Consider the following 21762-nt stretch of genomic DNA (forward strand, 5'->3'; position numbering starts at 1 on the left):
AAAATTAAAAATAAATCTACCGTATGACCCAACAATACCATGTTCATTGCTGCTCTGTTCACAATAGCCAGAAAATGGAAACAACCCAAATATCCTCCAACAGATGAATGGCTAATGAAAATGTGGTAGCGTACACAATGGGACACTCATCAGATGTAAAGAAAAATGAAATCATGAAATTTGCATTTATTCAAATGGACCTAGAGAAGATTATATTGACTGAGTAACACAGACACAGAGAGACCAATGGCACATGTTCTCTCTCATCTGTGTTCCAGGATCCAAGTCTTCAGATATCAATACACAACCCTGGAGTAAGTGCAGAAACCAGGCAAGTAAAAGGGACCATGGGGGGAGCAACAGAGAGAAGAATGGAGGATACAGGTGATTTAAAGGGAGAAATGCAAAAATAGGGAGGAAGCTCCAAATGGGGGAGGGGGGAAGGAGGTCAATACAAAAGGATGAGGGAGGAGGAGGGACAAACAATACTGGTTGTGGTGTTTTGATAATGGTCCCCATAGGCTCATGTTTGAATACTTGGTACAGTCGATAGGAATGTCTGGGAAGGGTTAGGAGGTGTGGTATTGTTGGAGAAGGTGTGTCACGGGGGCAGGGAAGACAAGATTTTAGGTTTCAAAAAGCTTTTGCCATTAAAAGTGTGCTCTCTGTCTCCTGGCTGTGGTTTGAAATGTGAGTTCTCAGCTGTTCCTGCCACCATGCCCTTCTTCCACCATTATGGACTCTAATTCTCTGGAGCTGTAAGCCCAAATAAATAGAGACTCTCTTTTAGAAGTTACCTTGGTCATGGTGTTTTATTACAGCAATAGAAAAGTAACTAATACATTAAAGTCATTTGATAAAACTTCAAGGAATCATATTAGTTTATATTTAAGTGTGTGCACGCATATCTTAAAGTAATGCCACTTCAGTGGACACTGCTCTCCACAATAACCATAGACAAAGGTATATTTGGGCATATATACATATACATATATATACACACACACATATGTATGCAACAATGATAACCAAAGAAAAAGAGGCTATCAACTTGAGAGAGGGAAGCATGGGAGGGGTTTGATGGAGGGCAGCTGGAAGAGTAGGGCAGTCTAGGTGAATCCCAGAACAATAAGGTAATACTATGCAAGCTGCCAAGGAATGGAAGCAATTAATAGTCCTACCCAGCTGTGACACCTATTACTTACAACAATGACCAGAACGGTAAGCTACTGTTGAAGGTGCAACAGTGGTACTCCCATGTTGGTGGTAACCAACAGTTGTCTAACTGGACTAAGGCCCTCTCAACAGGAGGGAAATCATAACTGGCACTAGAACTAACCAACTACCCAGGGCTAATGAGGTCATGGTGTCTCTTCACAGCAGTAGGAACCCTAACTAAGACAGTGGCATGCTGGACCCCTGCCTACTGCTGATGCACTGAGTGCACTGATACCCATATCCCCAGACAGTGGAGGTGACAGTCACACCAGAGCACACTACAACTGCCCAGTATCTTTTCTCAACTCTGGAAAATAGCTTCAGGACTCTCCCATCATAGCCATCTCTCTAGGAGGATGTGACTGGGTCTCCCACTGCCTTTAGTCAATTGCTGGGCTTCTGGTATCCTTTAATTCTTCCTGGCATTAGCTATTAGATTGCTAAGATGCATTCTCTGTCCTCCCCCTTTCCTGGGAGTAAACAGAACCAACTACTTTATCAGAAATAACAACTAGTCACTGAAACCTTTCAATACTTTGTACTTGTTCCCAATGCTCATGTTCCGTGTGTGTGTGTGTGTGTAGGTCTGACACAAATTACTGGAAGAAACCCCAACTATCCCAAACTTATGATTACCAGAGAGAAATGTTAACATTTGTTTCCTAAGTTTAACATTTTGGTGCTATTTAGTCTGGAGTTCCTCATTAATTTGGATGCATAGTTTAATGGTTCTTCTGAAGATGGTATTTTATGCTTAGATGACATGTAGCCCACATCAAGATCCATTTATTTTCTTCTGTGGTGCTAAGTATTACATTATCAAGCAAAACTCATGTCTTACACTCATGAACATATTTTAAGAGAAAATAGTTTACTTTTTAAAAAATTTATTTTTAAACATATGGTTTTGGACTAGGTCATATGTGTCATAAATTCTTGGCAAAGGAGGATAATTTATAGTCTAGGAGACATGTCAAGCTTGACCCTTCAGAATAGTTGTCACCCCAAACAAACTAGGTATCACTCACAATTAATTACTCTATTTAAATCCAAACCAGTCCTCTTATTTACTTGCCAATTTCTTCTTACCTATAGAGCATGAACTTAAAAATTCAAGTCCGTCATAAACTTGCCTGAACTTCCCGAAGTTGACCCATATGACTACTTGTGCTGTGTCATCACTGGGTCTGTGTGACTGATAAAATCTGTTGTTTTCCCCACTTACTGACTACTAGCTCTCTATTAGGAAGGGTCCTGTAGGAGGTGTTTCTGCAGATCCAACATCTACATGGAAGGTTTTCAAACAATTCAGATTTTAGGTAAGACAGAAATAAAGATCATAGAGGAGATTTCCTTGTATTCTGAAAGCCAAATGCTTCCTATTTGTAGATGCCAAAAGCGTCTACTTGTTTATCTTCATAAACATGAGCCAACACATTCCAGAGCCCAAGGTAGTAAAGTTGGTTCACTTAGATCTGCTGGGCATCCGGGTTACTCTTGGTATCCATCACCAAGAAGGTTTTCTAACTCTTCCAATCAGAAAGATGAGTGTGAACCTAAATCAGAGCACTGGTTCTTCTCGAGTCTTAACTAGGAGTCCGTGAGCTGTCAATTAGTTACTCCATATCCCACGGGCAGTGGCTTCTACAACCCAAGAGAACACAGTGAGCTCCAAGATTCCGTCACTGCCCAGGTCAGTGGGTACAAGTGTGACAGCCACAGGTTCAAGTAGGCCATTTGTGTGGAAAGTTTTGAAACAGAAATCTTATAAAAATATTCTTTTATGATTCAAACCCTGTGACATCTGAGTTTAAAACAAACTTATAGCTCACTCTAGTCAGGAGTTTCTAAGTCCCAGGAGCCATGGCCGAAGGAGGGCAAGAGAGCCACCTGGTGGAAGACGACTGAAAGGCCCTTTACACAGCATCTCTTGGACAAACTCAAGGGCAGCTGCTGGTTCAGTCACAGGTTTTTAATGAACAGCAGTGTCCCTGTTGAGCTGGGACTACCTTGGAAGTAAGAGTTGGCAGGGCACATGAAGATAACGAGGCTGACATTCCAAGTTCACAGGCCATCATATTGCTTCCCTGTTTCATCAGCCCTCATACGATGGCCCTGCTTGTGCGCTGTCTGTTGATAATAACTACCTATGCTTTCCTGGTGTCTGGAAGCATTTTCCTTCCGTATTTCATGGGTAATATATAGGAATAATGCATAGGCCTGGCACTATGACTCAGTGGTAAAGGTCCTTGTCATCAAGCCTGACCACCTAAGTTTGAGCCCCAGAACCCACATAGAAAAAGAGAAACAACTCTACAAAGTTGTCTGTCCTCTGACCTCATGTGCACCATGGTAGGGAGTGGGGGGAGGCTGGGAATAGTACAAGTCTTTAAAAACCCCAAAGCCCATCCCCAGTGACACACCTCTTCTAACAAGGTCGCGCCTCCTAATCCTTCCCAAATAGTTCTACCAATTGGGGACCAAGTACTGAAATACATGGCTTAATTGGGGTTGTCTCCATCTGTAGCTTCACTCACAGTCACCTCATCTCATTTGAGGGAGAAGCCAGATGTCCACAGAGTTAAATGTTCTGCCTCATGTCCACACACAGTACAATGAACCGGTCTCATATCCTGGGCATATACAGTATACAGGAATGTGACTTCTTGCTAAGCCAGGGCTTTGTTGAACCTGAGGAAAACTCAACTTTTCTATCAGTCTATCAGGACACCCTGCTACCCCCATTGTATGGCCACACAATACCAAGAATCTTGGCTCGGCTTTCCCCTGGTGTAATTTGTAAGCACAGCCATTCTGTGTAGATTGATGATGTTCTAGGACGTGGTCTGGTTCCACCATCAGGCAGGGCTTGTGTCTTTCTCATTAGATCATATGGAAGCCACAGCCATGATGGCCAGGAAGCTTACCCATAGAACCACGTGAGCTTGCTATCCTCACAAATAGCTATCAATTTACTTTGTTCCAAATGATACATCCTTGGTAATAAGATGAGAAGATCTGAAAGCAGAAAAGGGAATGGGGGAGGTAGCTAAGCAGAATATTTCACTTAGCTGGGGAAATGGAGATTTAAAGCGAAGAAAGTGGTGGTTAGGACAAGCAGCTGAATACACTCCAGACATCACCCAGTGGTATTGTCAGTAGTGCATGTGTAGGACCTCAGGCTCCTTGGACACCAGGGGCTCACTGTAGAGCTGGAACTGAAATTAGTGCTGTTTCTAAGGAGACGGGGCAAGGCATCATGGCTTGTTGCAGAGCTGCATCCTTGGTTCAGCTACTTAAGTGGCTAGCAAATCTAGGACATGAGAAACAAACTGAGCCATGAGTATTCAGTAGTAAAAGGTGGATTTCTAAAAACATTCCTGTGACCTAAGACGAACGTTTTCCCACTGGGAGGAGTGGTTAGACAACATGGATCTACAAGGTTTTAAATCATCGCCAGAGAACACAAGAAACCTACAAAAGAGGCATGAAGAGATATTTCAATGTTGAAACAAGATATATTTTACCAGGGTGACATTTAATATTACATTGTTTCTGTCTCCAAGAAAACTGTGATTTGGCTCCCCATGACAGTTTAAATATAAAACAGCATTCTATCTTATGAGGCAGCTCCAGATTGGGGTTGGACTTGAACATGCTCACTCAACTCCTCAAATATCCCAGTGTGCTCACACACTCTAGTACATGCCTGCACTGGCTGATGAGCAGATACTGAGATGGAAGTCACTGTGTCATGTTGATTGCTACACTGAGTGTGACCAGCTCAAGGCTTATAGGGGAGTGGGCAGCAAATCTGACGTGACTGAAATTCTAAAATGGGAGGGAAAGGAATGGGTTTCCAAGCAAACATGGTGATGATCTTGGAGGAAGAAGACCAAGTGTCAGGTCAGGAGACCAATCTGCCACAGTTAGATACAATGTCCTTAGGTCAGGAGACCAACCTGTCACAACCAGGTACAATGTCCCCAGGTCAGGAGACTAACATGTCACAACTAGATACAATGCCCCAGGCCAGGAGACCAACCTGTCACAGCTAGATACAACACCCCCAGGTCAGGAGACCAACCTGCCATAATTAGATACAATGTCCCCACACAGAGTTGGTCACACAATTTCTTGGAAAATGTTAGATGATCCAGCTTCAGTTAGCTTATAAGGCTTTCAACAGACTCTACCCTAACTGCTGAAAGTCTAAGGTCTTCTGGATGTTACTGTGTCACACCAGGTGAGTTTATCCAGAGACTTAGAAAGATACTGGCAGCTGGACATGGTGGTGCATGCGTGTAATCCCAGCACTCGGAGATCCAGAGGCAGGCAGATCTCTGTGAGTTTGAGGCAGCCTGGTCTACAAAGCAAGTCCATGGCAGCCAAGCAAGAATACACAGAGAAACTTTGTCTTGAAAAACAAGACAGAACAAAACAAATCAAAACAGCACAGGTGGCTCTGGCCATTCCTCTTCCACAGGGATCTCTGCCTCAAAAGCAGTCTTGCCTGCCTGCCTGTCCACCCATGTAAGCTGCTGGCACCTCTCTGCTACTAAGAAAGCCTGGTTGCACAAAACCTTTCCTTGTCCCTCATGCTAGTAAAGGATTACCTAACCTGATGGCTCACACTTCACGAGCACCTCCAGAGCACTGCTGGATTTTCTCTGCCACTTGCTAAGCTCCTCATTACCTCTCCTGGGAGTGACCATGTATGCACCACAGATCTGGGTCTGCCATCAGCGGGAAGGGGCGGGTTGGGGAACACGTGGTAGTCCAGCTCCAGGACAAAACCGAGTCAAAATGTTCAAAGCCCTGGAAAGTTTGGTTCCAAAATGACTCATTCCTTATTTATCTGCCTCCAACCACTAGCTAGGCGTCTTCTTGGTAGCTCCATGTCATGGGGCCCTAGTGGCCCTGCTTTCCTATCTGCTGGTCCATTGGTGCTGCATGAGCAGTTCTGTGCCTATGCTCTGTGCTCTGCCTCCTGTCACTCTGGGCAGGCTGCAGTCTTCCCCTCCATGCTGGCCCTCAGCACTTTCCCAGACAACTCAACTACTCTGGGGGTTGGCATAGAAATAGGCCTAAGCAGGACGAGAGTGCCTAGATGGCAGGGGCCCTCCCTTCCCTCTCCCTCCCCCCTTCATAACATTAGGGCTTAAGCACGCTCCCCAACACAGAGGCATTTAATGGTTTATTCTGGGCATACTTTATACAATAGTTTATACATGAGGCATGAAAGCGCAAGGGGGGACTATTGCAGGGAGGAAGGGAACCAGCACGTCGGGGCAGGGGATGAGGTGGAGGGACAAGAGACAGCAGTGGGAGAGAAGAACAAATAAGAACAGAATGTGCATGAAATTGCCATAATGAAGCCCATTACTTTAAATATTAATAATAATAATAATAATTATTATTATTACATAAGAGATAATAATAACATAAGAGAAGAGAAAAAAGAAAAGGCATTTCCTGAAGTACTGGTTACTTGTACTCCCAAAAAGGGTATGGTACAGCTCAGAAAAGTCAATGTTTTAAACAGTCTAAGAAGAAGGAGGAAGATGGAGACTGAACTGTCAGGAAATGAACTAGGTCCGGGAAACAATCACACATGAGCAGATACAATGAAATGTGGAAACTAAGCGTCTTGGCGGCTGCAGCACAAGGGTGACTGAGGAGCACAATCATCAGTGTACAGTTTGTAAGGTCAAAGTTCATAGGGCATTTGTCTCTCTTTGCTTCCAGACTGTGGGAGTAATATGACCAGCAGCCTCAAGGCCCTGCTGCTGTCCCTTCACTGCCTCGATGGCCTGGATCTCCTCAAACTGTGAGCCATACAGTTTCATCCTTTCATTACTTCTGTCAGTGAGAAGAATAACCAAAACACTATGTCCTGCGACACCAAATATTCAGCTAAGATTTAATGCCCTGGTGCAAAAATGAATAAGCATACCTACCTCCTTAGTATGCAAATTTGCTTTAATCTTTTTAATTAATTTATTCAGATTATATCTCAATTGTTATCCCATCACTTGTACATTCCCATTTCTCCCTCCCTCCCTCCCTCCCTCCCACTTTCATCCTATTCCCCTTCCCTACAGAGGGGACCTCTTCCCCCACTATATGGTCACAGCCTATCAAGTCTCATCTTGGTAGCCTGCTTATCCTTTCTCTGAGTGTCACCAGGCCTCCCCACCAAGGGGAAGTAGTCAAATATGGGGTACCAGAGTTCATGTCAGAGTCAGTCCCCGCTCTTCACATAATCATGGAAAATGTCCTGTCCATTGGCTAGATCAGGTAGGGGTTCGACGTCACAGCTTGTATTGTCCTTGGTTGGTGCAGTAGTTTGAGTAGACCCCCCTGGGCCCAGAGCCACCCATCATGATGTTCTTCTTGTAGGTTTCTAGGACCCCCTGGATACTTCTTTTTCCCCATTCTCCTATATTTCTGTTACCTAGAGTCCCAATAGGATGCCCTCATTTCTATCCCAATCTCCTGGTAAGTGAAGACTTTCATGGGACATGCCTTTTGGACTAGTGCCCAATTATGAGTGAGTATATACCATGTGAGTCTTTCTGCTTCTTGGTTAACTCACTCAGTATGATTATTTCTAGTTCTATCCATTTGTCCACAAATTTCAGGATTTCCTTATTTTTAATAGCTGAGTAGTATTCCAAGGTGTAAATGTACCACAGTTTCTTTATCCATTCTTCAACTGAGGAACATTTAGGCTGTTTCCAGGTTCTGGCTATTATGAATAAGGCTTGCTTTAATATTATCTTTGATAATAGATAGTAAAATGCCAAAAGTTGTTTAAAATAAATTCCTTTATGATTTGTTACAAAAAATGTTCTTCTAGCACTGAATGCTTTTCACCTGGAGGTATATCAGTGACCACACAATATCTATAGAAAAGATCTTTAAGTTTTACATACAAAACAAAAACAAAACGAATACCAAAACATTCAGGTTATGAATGTGTGCACAAGCATGTGTATGTGTCCATGCACAAAGCTGCATGTGTATGTCTGTGTCCATGCACACAGGTGTATGTGCATGCATACGTGTGTGTGTGTGTGTGTGTGTGTAGGCCAGAAAACATCTTGGAGACTGTGTCTCTCATTGGCCTGGGGCTTAGTGATTCCACTACACTGGCTAGACAGGGGTTCTCCTGTCCCCAGCTGCCCAGGGCTGGGATTACAAGCACATGTCACTGCCTAGCTTTTTAATGTGGATTCTGGGAGAGAACACAAATTTTTGTGCCTGTACAGCAAGCAGATTACTGGCTAGGTCATCTCTCTAACCCCATCCTCTGTGTTATCGACTTTAAACGAACACGCTTATGAGAATGAGATGCTAAGATGCTGCTTTTGTGTCATGTTATACACACTAGGTCCAAATTTCTTATGACTAGACCTGAACACTTTCCAAACCTAATGCACTGAGTGATCCACTCATGTTTTCCTTGGACTGGACTCTGCAGACCTGCAATCCACTTTCTTCTCAGCAAGTATGCTGCTGGCTGGCATACCACTCAGGAACCTGGAAGAGAGCATGCTGGGGACACTAGATATTTTTTCTAAAAATTAACTGGTTATTCTGTGTCTTCCTACCCACTCAGAGACCAGCTTTCAGACTACAGAGAGGGTGTGTCAGTCTCTAGTCAGCAGCTCCTGTCTCTTGTGTGTTTCTACTAGATGACACCTGAAATCCCAGGATCCTGTGACTGGGATCAGCATACGCTGAGGATTAACATGACTTATGACCTCAGACATCCCAAAGTAATTTCACTACCACTGCAAAAGGTCACTTAACTTCACATAGGACAGCACCCTACAGATGGGCCAACACTGAACAAAGTAACACACTAAATAATTTCTAGGGAAAAATAGCCAGAACGGAAAGGCTCTCTTGGTAGGGTTTATAGAGGCTGGCTTTGGAGTGACTGGCTTTGGGAACCAATGCATGCTGTGAGTGCACAAGGATAGGAGGAGGCCGAGGATGAGAGCAGGCTGTGTTTTAGTTTAACCCAATGGATAGGGTGGGTATGGAACAGGCCTGTTATATACCTTTAAAGATTAGAAGTCAGCTTTACAAAACATCCCCTTGCCCCGTTCCTACTCCCATTTGTTCCTAAATAGCTGCAAGCCATAGCCCGTATTTGTTACAGCCAGAGATTGCCTCAAAGCAATGAAACAAGTAAGACATTGAGTGAGAGGGATGGTCCTATGACAGCCTGTGTTCTGAGCACATCCCTGTCTTCACTGTACAAGGGCTCGTGCGCGCGCGCGCGCGCGCGCACGCAGACACACACATACACACACACACACACACACACACACACACACACACACACTTTAAAACAAACTAATGGATTTGGTTAATAAGTCCTGAATTCTCACTACTCATAAGGTGGTAGGCCATGTGTTAGGGACAAGGGATAAAGTACACAGCCAGAGCTTAAAGGAGCTCAGGGTTGACAGATCTGAAGATGATGAATGCACTCAGTGCTGCTTGCTGTGTGGCCCTGCTGAAGAGCTCAGCTAGTGTCCTGGGGGCACAACATGAGAGCCATAAGGATTCTAGACATAGATGTAAACACAAGACTTGCTGCTATGTAGGGAGGGGGTGCTGCTGAGCGGTTGGTCTGAGCTGCAGCTTACACTGCAGGGAAGAACCCAGAGTGCAAACATAGGGGGGAGCAGTTGGTAAGGGACACAGTGGCAGTCAACGGTGGGTCTCATCTTTAAGGGACACAGTGGCAGTCAACGGTGGGTCTCATCTTTAAGGGACACAGTGGCAGTCAACGGTGGGTCTCATCTTTAAGGGACACAGTGGCAATCAACGGTGGGTCTCATCTTCAGCTGTCCTAGGAGTTACTGTCAGTCCTACTAAACCAAAATGAAAGACAGTGACTGGGATGCGCCTGTGAACAGCAAGGACAACCCAACCGCGTTCCCACCCTTAGTCCTTTGCTTTCTTTGCCTAGCATGACAGCCTCTTGGATGCCTCTATCCTTATCTGATCATGGTGGTTACCAGAAGGAGCTGTAGGTTCTGGGCTCTGCATCTACTAGCAGGGGACTCCTCCAGACCCCTAGAAGCCCTGCAGTCCCAGGAAAGGGCAGCAAGCGTGGCGGCTCCTTCCATGCCCAGAGTCCTTATACTTCTCGTGTCATTGTGCCCATGGGGCTGAGCTCTTTAGTGGGGCCACAGCAAACAGCACTTGCTACACTGCCTCATCTTCAGGTCTGGGGAGCCTGTGCTTTTGGGTACAGGGTGTGCTCAGCCTCACCCCAGCCTGGTGCAATGCAGGCCAGGACTCCTAATGCTGCTTCTGGAGAAGCAGCACAGTTAACATGAGTAAAAGTGAAGATTCTTACACTTCCTCCAACCCTGTCACTTCAATGTCCTTAAATGATCATTTTATAAAATATATAATGAAAAACACTTAAATAAGTTGTTAGAAAAAAAAAAAACCCAAAACATTCAGGTGTAAGTTATAAGCTTTCAAAGTTCAGATGCCAATTTCTTAACTTAATTAGACCCATGAGTTGTTCAAAGACACCCTGAGAAACTGGAGTGATGTTTTCAGTTCATGGCGACTCATGACAGGGCCTCTAGCAGGGACTTGTGTGTGATGCAGGCAGCAGCAGGCTAGTCTCTGGCAGACCCTCTGTGGGCAGGGCCAGGTGTCAAGACAGAGGTGGCGTTTAGGTTAGGAAAGTGGAGGCCCCTTTCAGAGAGCTGGGCATGGTAAAACACCCCTGTAATCCTAGCTCCTGGGGAGTCCGAGGAGAGAGGACTGTGAGATTGACACCAGCTTAGGTGAAAAAGCAAGACTCTCTCAAAACAGAAAAAAGAAATGAGAGGAGGAGGAGGAGGAGGATGAGGAGGAGGAGGAGAAGAAGAAGAAGAAGAAGAAGAAGAAGAAGAAGAGGTAGTGGCAGTAGTTTGGGACTGTCCTGCCCTAAGACCCTACATTTTGGCTCATTTGGTCCAGGGCAAATACGATCATCACCCACACTTCCCATCTACAACAAAGGTGACATATTTAGCCCTCGGAGCCAGGAAGCAGAGAAGAAAATGAATTGTAGAAACACTCTGACTAACAACCTATTAAAAATGTAACTTGTAATGACTCAAAGCTACAGGAACAATACCATGATTCTGTCTAATCGCCATTGCAATTTCAATGGAACGAATTCTAATGCCTTCATTTCAGAACTCAATTCAGCTCTGTTTGCTTCAGGCCACAACAGTTCCCAGCAGCCTGTCTGCAGGAGGCGGCAATAGCTGCACGCCACAGGAAGAGGGTAACTACTTAAGGGCCCAGAGACACTAAATCACACACACAAAAAAACCTCATAGAAAGACGTATTTGCCAACTTGGCATGGATATGTTTCTAATTCCTAAAAGAATCTCACTTAGCATAGCCCCAGCCTTTAGCTTAGGAAGATGATTGCACGTTCATACACAGGCTTTCTTAATTAGTACAGTTCCTTGCTTTAGGCTCCTGCAGGAATATCAGCAATGGAACTCAGTGAATACCACAGGTGAGAGTAAATAACCACGTGCAACAGCAACGGCAGTGCAGGGATGAGCACCAACTGTGTGACAACGGCACGTGAGAACCACGTGCCTACAGAACACACGAGCCAGAGACCACTGTGCTCGATTTCACAGAAATGACAGCAAACTTCATTCAGCGGCATGGGAGAGGTAAGTGTACGCAGGGAGGGAGGGAGAGCTGACTCTTTGCAATGGTATGTGACTAAGGACTAAAGGTGTATGACGGCGTGTGACAGCCACCTACACATAGCAGAAGAATGAAAGCAAGTCCGTGCCATGGTGTGTGAGTGAGTGCCAAGTGGGCATAAAGCCACAGGAGAGTCAACTGTAAGCACCTGAGTCAACTACATAGAATCCAGTGACTACATGGAGGCCTGTGGTGAACTAACTGTATACTGGATGCGTCAGTGAGAACCAGGTGCACATAATAGCACAGGAACGAACCCAACACACTTTCTGATGAAACACATTGAGTTCATAATGACATATTCACCAAGATAGTCAGTCTCCATAAGCACACAGAAAAATTTCATAAATAATAAAAAATCCTAAATAAATTACTTATCTGATAATTCATATTTCAAAGATTTTCAACATGGCCTGAAACAATGGATATATGATTTCTAAGTTATCTCAACTGTGGTTTTTCAGTTTCTGATTTTTCCAATTAGGAAACCAGAAAGATCATTGTGTTAGAAAAAGCACAATTTCCTGATAGTCAAATTAACTAAGATTTAGAGTACAGACTTTCTTAACTTATACTTGAAAGGAATCATCTTGCAGTGGGAGGTCTTTATTTAAAGATTATAAGTTCCTATTTTAAATGTTTCCAAATTGAATATTCAAAAAGAAAGCCAACCATTTCAATTTTAAGATAAAAACATAACATTTGGAAACACCAATACTTCTACCTCAATGATGAATTGCATTGGAATACCCTTCCACTAAGATACTCAACAATACACACAAGTATGAGAGGCTAATCTTTTCTCAAAAGAGCTATAAAATATGTTAATTCTTTGATTTTACAATTTTTAGCAAAACTGAAAAGCTTAGAAACTCATGGCCAAAGTTCTACTAAACCAGGATGAGTATCAGCAGTGTGATGCATCCGGTTCCAGATTGCTCATATGCTAACAGATGTGCTCAGCTGGGCTCGGTGGCACACGCCTGTAATCTCAGCACTCGGGAGGCAGAGGCAGGTGGATTGCTGTGAGCTGGAGCCCAGCCTTGTCTACAAAGATATTCCAAGACAGCCAAGGCTACACAGAGAAACCCTGTCTTCCAACAAACAAACAAACTCCTAAAACCAGACCAAACCAAGCAACCGACCAAAGATAACAAATCTTATCCAAACTTTAACTTCTGTCTAAAGTTCTCTTCCATTATTTCTAGTTTGTAATCATTTTAATGGCTATGAAGTATCTAACTGCCTACTTTACACAATACTGCGCTTACCCATATCCATCAAATTATAAGTTTAGAAGTTAATTTACAAGACTAGAAAATGATGTAATACTAGAAAATAATGATGGAAACCATGCTCAATTTTCCTCCTGTCCAAACTTTTTACCTTCTGTGTCGCCACCACTGGAAACATTTTCGAAATTTGCGCAGCTGGTCGGTTCTGGCACACAAGGAATATACCCTTGGGGAGGCAAACTCACAGTGTAGAGCCGACGTTCAGGCTGGATTTTAACGTCACCATCTGTAAAGAAGAGGGGCACAGCATGCACTAGTAAATATTGCACAATGCAGGCAGACAGTTATTTGCCCTGATTACATTAGCATTGTTTCTCCAATAAAATTCAGTGAAGACAAGAAATCAAGTAACTCAATAAAACCAAATCCCTGTCATAAACGCTGAATTTAAAAAGCTAAGTGTTCTGTCAGGAAAGCAAGTCGGCTATGTGACCAGTCATGACAAGTGAGCCATCCACATTTTCTTAAATTCACATTAGGTTAGTCAAAATGTAAACTTGTGAGTTTTTGTAAGATAATACAAAACATAACTAAGTCTGAATATGAAATAGAAACTATAAACAATATGCACAACATACTCTTTATTATCATAACATAAATCTTACAACCGTTTTGCACCTAGTTTCTTCTGAATTCTGTCTCCATGTCTGTTTATTTATAGAGAATGTGGACACAGTCTCCTCACACTTAGAACGCATGTAACATGTACAGAGATGTGGACACAGTCTCCTCACACTTAGAACGCATGTAACATGTACAGAGATGTGGACGCAGTCTCCTCACACTTAGAACACTGAGTGGAGCCATCCTGGGTCTGGAATTCAGGAAGCAGACCTGGGAACCCCACCTGGACTATTGTCTTTCTAATAGACCCTCAGGCAGTTGGGGAGGAGAGAACAACAAGTTCAGCCTGGGCTGGAGCGCATGGGGAGCAGCACAGGGGCCAGAGAGACACCTAAGGACCCGTCCCGTGGAACGGATACCGGAAGGTTCACTCTTTTGTCCCTTTAATCTTTTTCCTTCTTGTATAAGCTAGTTGGGTTGTATAATAAAGTTTAATTGTTAAGAAACAGAGTGAACATAAGGAAAAAGGTTAAAGGGACACATAGACATGGACACCCTCTTAGACCAACATGTGCATACAGATATTCTAAGTCACAAGCTCATACAGATACACAGACATAGAAATACATATATAATACAAATAATATCTTTCTAACATCAGGCAACATATAACTTACATGGATTCTATGTATTATATAAACATTTAAATTAAGTATAGTATCATAAAATAATGCAACACAGTATATAGGACTTTTGCCAGCTTAATAGTACAAAATATTCTATGCTATGGACAGGTTGTATTTATCTTTTAATCCCTGTCCTAAATTCTGCATGTGGGAGGTGGCTCTGAATGGTCACAGTTGTGAACGGTGGCTACAGCCATCTGCATCCCTTACTCTCTTCGCTACTGTGATCAAGTACCTGACAACTATCTTTTGTTTGTTTGTTTGTTTTGTTTTGGAGACAGGGTTTCTCTGTGTAGCCAGGGCTATACTGGACTTGCTTTGTAGACCAGGCTGGCCTCGAACTCACAGAGATCCGCCTGCCTCTGGCACCGTGAGTGCTGGGATTAAAGGTGTGTGCCACTGTGCCCGGCTCTCACAGTATTGCAAGCAAAGAAGTATTTACTTTGGCTCACAGCTAAAAGCTTTAGTCCGTAATGGCTGGAGAGGCGCAAGAGTAGCCTGTGGCTGTGGGAGTGGCTGGAGAGGCACAGGAGTAGCCCGTGGCTGTGGGAGCAGCAAAGTAAGGTTGTTTGTGTACATTTCCTTGGAGCAAGAAGCACAAAAAGGACAGAAAAAGAAACCAGGCTACAAACTTCAAGGCCTGTGCCCCAGAGATCTACTTCCCCCATCTAGCCCAGCCTCTCAAAGCTTGCGCAGTGTCCCAAAATAGTGTCGTTACATAAGGATCAAGCATACAATACAAATAAATGAAGCTGTTTTGCATTTGAAGCATGGTTCTGCCCTCGCTGGATGTGCATCCTTTTGCACCTCTGGCCAGTTAGCTTCTTCTGGTAAGTGTTTGGAAATGGAACTGCTGATCTGAAAAGCTTTTCTCCACACTCGTCAACATTTCTCATCAACCCTCTTCACCTTTGTCTTCTCACCTACACTGTGTGGAAGTGTCTCTCACACACGGCGAACACACTAGTCTCCCATAGATTAACTAGCATTTTATTTTAAACAACAATTAAATTTTATTTTAAACCAAAAATGATCAAGATTGAAGAAAACAACACAGCGAAGATGTGCTTTTAAGATGTGTAATTGCAAAATCCGTGAAACCTTTTCAAATTGCTCTGCCATCAATATATTTCACTCTCTGGAGCCTAAGTATTCAGAATGTTGCCAGGATTTTGGTTCTTCTGCTGATTTGATTCGCACAGTTGATTAATCACTACGCCATTCCTGCTGGGATCCAGGGCAGATGGAGATGTGCTTCCATGTATACTAATCCTATCTCGAAACATCAACATTTGATCATTTTTCACAGAGTATTTTTGGAAGCTTTTAACCACTAAATCTTTCTTAATAAGAAAGTTAAACAGAACTTAGAAATGTCATTGTTCACTTAATTACTGGGATGGATTTAGGCAGGAACGTGGGGGTGAAGCAAGAGTCGGCTCACACGATGAAAAGTAACAACACGCCCAAGGATGCGCTCGGGAAGTGGACCATGTCAGGGAGACAGTCCACCCCTGGTTGGAAACCATGTGCTGACTCTATGGATGGGTTTTTAAGCTGCAAATGACATCGCTGCCACAGTTGGAGACATCCAGGAAATGTGGGAAACCATGACCCTGGGCCCCAGTTTGCCTATCTGTGAGTAATAATGCCTGGCTCTAATTTTCTATAGTCTTTTGTTTAGAATATGGTTTGGTGTGATGACCTTTACGCTTTCATAAAGTAGGTGTCAGACCTTTTGCGCAGGCGTAGGCAAGGACAAGATGGGTTCCACTTTGTGGCGTGGCTAGCAGCCATTTGTTTCTATAGTCCATCACCTCCCCGCAGTGCAGCATGTGTTGTAACTGCCAGCACAGCTCCCTAGATTGTTGGTCTTCCCAGGAGAGGGTTGAAGACACAGGAAGGCAAGTGGGAGCCTCCCTTTACCAACGAAAGCCATTAGCCCCCACGTCTCTAGTAACACACCGAGGAGAGCTGGTGAGGTTGGCAATCCCTGTGCAGATGAAGGGATATGCTCTGAGCAGCTCTATTCACTTGTGGGATACTGCCAGGAAGGCTGAGTTCACCCTTTCCTCACCTGAGGCCACACACACTGCTACTGCCCCTTTGCTCTTCTACCCACTTCCCCTCTCTTCCCAGCTGTGGTTTAGTAGAACCTCTCTTCTGTGTATGTCCACAGAGAGTGGCTCCCCTGAATCTTTTCTCTTCTGGCATCTGGAAAAATCATAGTGCTGGTGACTACAGAGTGCTCAGCTCCTCTGAGCTACATCTGCTGCTGTTAATTTAATGGTATGGTCTGGTAAGTGTTTATTATTAGGTTACAGTTATCATGGCTGTATTATCTAGCCTGCTGTCAATCAATAAAAAAAAAAATAGACACCTGATATATTTTAGAATAGCCTTAATTCACCGGGGGCATGGAAGATATTAACTCCTAAGCTACCTTCCACTATCTCCCAGCCTCCATCCCATGCCATCTGCTTCTAATAATTTCTCTTTGGGCTACCTCCCATCCATAGTCCCAAAATGCTTGCTAAGGTTGTTCATCTGGGCCATGTCTTTCCACGAGGAACTTTAGAGTTCCTCCTCTGGGCCCATGTGTCTCCTTTCTACCCATGGTGATCCTCTTCCTCTTCCTCTTCTGGTATCTGTCTGCGTCTTCCTCCCAAGATCCTTCTCTCCTCAAGCCCAGGAACCTTCGCCACAACTACCTTCCTCTGGCCCTGCCCAGGTATTTCTTTATTAGTCAAACAGGGAGGCAAGGTTAAACAGCAATACCTGGGGTACATGACAGTTTGCTCGTAAATAATGAACAAATACAAGGCACCAGTCTATACTCCAACATACATCTCAGTTGGGAGTGTCTAATAAATGCTCAAAAGCCACCTGAAAGCAGACTGAGTGCAGGACCAGGCATGGTGCTGCCCTCAGTGTTGCCAGAAAACCGCTGCTGCCCTTCTCTCTCTGTTGTGGCCTTTACTTTTGTCAGGATGAAAGTAAGTCAAGAAGGTCCACAGGCATTTAGCAACCATAGTAACTAGGACTAAAACGCCACAGGATACGCTACTCATCAGTCTGCCCCTGCCATAGCTAGTGCCTGCTCCTCTTCCCCATGAGATGTGCCTATTGCAGCTACAAGGGCTCACACAAAATATACAAAAGTAATTGTTTCTTTATTATAGTCATTACTCAATTACATCCCTACAATTTCTTAAGCCAATTTTTATATTCACTGCTCTTCCCAGTCAGACCTGCCTCCTGTTCTAGGCTGCATTTTGTTTTTGCTGAAACATACAGGATGCTCTTTTGAGAGTTACATGATTGGAAAAATGCCCAAGTGATGTAGGTGTGAAAATCTCTTCACTTGTTCCCTTCTATGAGATGTTATTCTACAGTTAGTTACCTCATAAGTAGCAGCATGGCACGGTTCAGGTAGCTGCACACAAGCCTGACAAGCCTCCCTCCTGCTCTGCTCTGGCTTCTTGGCTCCTTTTTTGGGAAGCAACGGGTCTTGCTATATGCTGTGGATTTCTGCAAGGCTACTGGTGAATATGCAAACACAAAGACATACTACTTCTGTCTTATTCTCTGTAGTGAGCCCTATGGTAAACTTATTGCCTCTTGTCTTTGCACCTGATAAACACATCTTGGTTTTCATCCTAGCGGACCATCTCTAGAATGGGCTTCCATGCCTTTTGGAGAAAGCATAAACTCCCAGGAAACAAGTGTTCCACAAACCATGTACCCAACCCCTCGCTGCACCCCAGGGCTGGTGAGAAGGCTTAGCAAGTACAAGTGCTTTTGGCAAACTTGACAACCTGAGTTTAACCCCAGAACACTCACAGCGGGTGGAACTGACTTCTGTAAATTGTCCTCCAACCTCTACAAGTACACTATGGTACAAGCACACACACCCTCCACCCACAAAAAATAAATGGATAAATGTAAAAAAGGCTTGAACTAGCATCCCAATTAGACTTCTAATTTCCCTTTACTCTGAGCAAAGTTAATAACTTGGAGTGTGCCAATCTTAGCACACAGGAGTTAGTTTACAAGAGGTGGAACTTCTGGGCCCACGTGGCGCACCTGGAGCTGACAAAGCCTCTGTTTGCCTTTAGTAGTGCTAGCCAGGCTCGCTTTCCTGACAAAGACCATGGATGGGCGACTCCATGACAGAGTAGACGCTAGCAGTTGCCATTGTCTCCTTTGTTCTTCATTTGTTTTCTGATGTCCTATGTGGCAGTTCTGGCATGTATACTTTTGAATCTTAAGAGGCATAATCAATACTTTTTATGGTCCATGGCTATATATACACACAACTTTATAGGGGAAGAATTCTCCAATGTTGTCTTGAATATTCCCACATTTTTATGTTAACTTTAAAATTCTGTATCATGCTGAAATCTAGTCAGTTCATTTTCCCTCAGCTATGCAGATGGTCTAAAAAAAGAAAAAAGAAAAAAGAAAAAAATTGTACTCCATGGTAGAGGTCCAGGAGAGCACTCTGTTCTGATACAAAGGCTCTATATGAACGTCCATTGCCTCAGCTGCCACCCCAGGTGGCCAAGGAGTGCTGAGTACACTGCTATCATAATAGGAAACAGAATTTTATATTTAAACTAAATGGAGTTTCAACTTAAGTGCCTGAATGTAGACAAAGCCCTCAGCTGGCAATTAACCACCCCAAACAAAAGGAAGGCAGAGCGGTGTGCTGCCTCATTGGGTAAGGGTCTCACTGTACCCTGGCCTCGGGGGTTTGCCTTGCACATACTTTCATCCTGCATGTCTACACGGGCCTCCCTTCCTCATGCTGTGTACCATGTTCTTAGTACCCATAATGCCTGTACAGTGGCTCCTCAGATGAGAATGGTCCTCACAATGCCCTGTCACTTTAAGGTCTGTTCCTGGACCTCAGCATGTGTTACATTTCAAATGTGCCTCTGTGGCTGCCTCTTGCATTATGCTATCTCTTTAATGTCCTCTTTGCATAAACCGTGGAAACATTTGTGGCTAACCATACTCTGGGCACAGTTTTGTTGCATTTTTTCATATTTTCCATTACTTACTTGCAGGTCTGATCATGCCCCCCAGTAGAGTGTAAGTTTAAACTAGGCAGAGTCTGTCTGCTTTGTTATTCTACAATTTATAATCATCACACAATGTGTTTATAAGAGAAATTGCTGCCTGATTGGTAATTCTTAGTGTTGTTTTTGTAGCCCAGTGGTGGGTTTCAGCCTCTCTGGCCCCTAGAACTCTACAGCTCTACCAAACAGCTCAGAACTCATGGCTCAGGTCCTACAGCATCATCTGGGAAGGCTTTAAGCCCTAACACCTCAGCTAGGTTAGGACAGCACTCATCATGACTGTCTGGGCAGTCTGAGTCTCAGTTTGAACAAGCCATTGGAGAACCGGATCACTGTAGATGGAGGCTGGGACCAAGGACAGCACCTCGAATGGCGACAGCAGCCCTTAGGCTTGGAGTCAGCACCAAGGACAGCATCCCTATGCTGGCTCCAGGGACCAAATTAACCCAGCACAAACAATACAAAGAGCTGTACTTTCTGAGGGACATTAGTAATGACAGCTGGGCACAGGAAGACTTAGAGGGGCTCTGTCTGTCTCTGCTGCTGCTGCAAACACACATTTGGTGTCCACTGTCTTTTGGGGGAAGCTGTACTTCCCCAGACAAGTTTGTGTGCCTTTCTCTGAATACACCAATAAAGTAATAGCTCCTTTTTCAGAGGGACTAGAGGGATCCACAAGGATCAGGATAGTGAAGGCTTTCACAACACAGACATGGACTTCTGATGATGCAGAAATGGCTATGTCCACTGATCTACAGAGCAAGGTGACCAAATCCAAAGACGCGACACTCCCACTATCCTGTGGAAGACTCACAGGGGCTTATGTGACTTTCACTCCATGTAATTCTAGGGAGTATTCCTGAACCCAAAGTGGTATGTTTTCATTTATGCGTCTCTTTGAAAATGAAACTCTTACATGTACCCTGTGGTTACTTTTCTACTGGAGTTGTCCTTAATGGTGAGCCTCAAAAGGATTCAGTGATTTAGAAAGCTTATTATAGCATTCTAAATGAACACAGCACACTTAACTTCTCCACTCCCATTCATGTAAATGTCAGGAAGAATTATCATGGATTATTCAAGACAATTATAAACCCAGTTTGGGGTTTTCTCATTTGCATATTTTCAAAATCTTAAAACAATTCCAGTCAGCATACACATTTTCATGATATAGATCATTGTACCTGCTGCTAATTCACTCATGTCTTCCCCATGCTTGAGCCCCAACTTGCTGGCACTCTCTCTCCCCCTGAAGGGCCCCATTAGCTTTCATATTGCACATTACACATATGTGTGCAATTAAATATACTTTTGCATATGATAACCCATGAGATGCCATGCCTCTCTTCCCCCGCATTTCCCTCTCTTGCATTTCCCCAGGGCTAAGGACCAGACTATTGTACCTTAAAAAGACAATAACAACAATGAAAATTCACATGGTAAGCATGGCTATTAGTCAAGGAAAAGAGCAAACATTTCCCACAGTCCCATCAACCAAACAGCCACTATTAAAACTCAGCTGAACATTTACAATTTGAGCTGCTCATGTGGTTGGGATGACTTCTCTCTTATCAAGCAGTATCCACTCACATACTCAACAGCCCGACTTTAAAGCAAGAAGAACATTCCATCCTGTGAACGCAGCAAACCAGTTTTAAGTACTGAGCGCTCAGATTTATAACCAGAAGTGCAAATAAAAATAGCCTGATGCAGATATTTTTCCTCCCACATCTCAGAGAATGAAGGAAACTTGGCTCAGGCTCCCAGTTACAAGAGCTGTGACAGTCGAAAGCCTGCTACAAGTTGCAAACCACTTCCAGGCAACACTCTCTTGTCCTCTGCTCTGTCGCTGGCCACACGAGCCACTCCCCCTTTATCCACTGTCATCTTTTATCCCACAGAAAGAATTGAACGATTTTAATGGGCAGTTGTGGAATACGATGTCAGATCACATCCTGCTCAATCTTTGCCCCTGCGGTTTCCCAGGTCTCTCCTTCTGAATCTTGCTAAATTGTCCTAAACATTAAAAAAAAAAAAAAAAAAAAGTTCCTACCAAGATTTACACCCTCAGACACTCCAACAAGTCTACCGCTCATGTGTTCAGTTTCCTCTGATGAGAGGTTAGATTCAGGCATATGGTAGTGGCACCTGCT

The 21762-nt window shown here is 43.9% G+C and overlaps 1 protein-coding gene across 1 annotated transcript in view; it reads right to left on the bottom strand.

The window, feature by feature from the left end:
- Erich1 (glutamate rich 1) overlaps positions 1 to 21762 on the bottom strand; it is a 66434-nt gene that overhangs the window by 25701 nt on the left and 18971 nt on the right. The window contains exon 3 of the mRNA XM_051169702.1: positions 13367 to 13501. Within this exon, the coding sequence (XP_051025659.1) occupies positions 13367 to 13501 (135 nt within the window). The remainder of the gene's footprint in view (positions 1 to 13366; positions 13502 to 21762) is intronic.

This window comes from Acomys russatus, chromosome 27 (genome assembly GCF_903995435.1).
Source record: "Acomys russatus chromosome 27, mAcoRus1.1, whole genome shotgun sequence".
NCBI classification, from domain to species: Eukaryota; Metazoa; Chordata; class Mammalia; order Rodentia; family Muridae; genus Acomys; species Acomys russatus.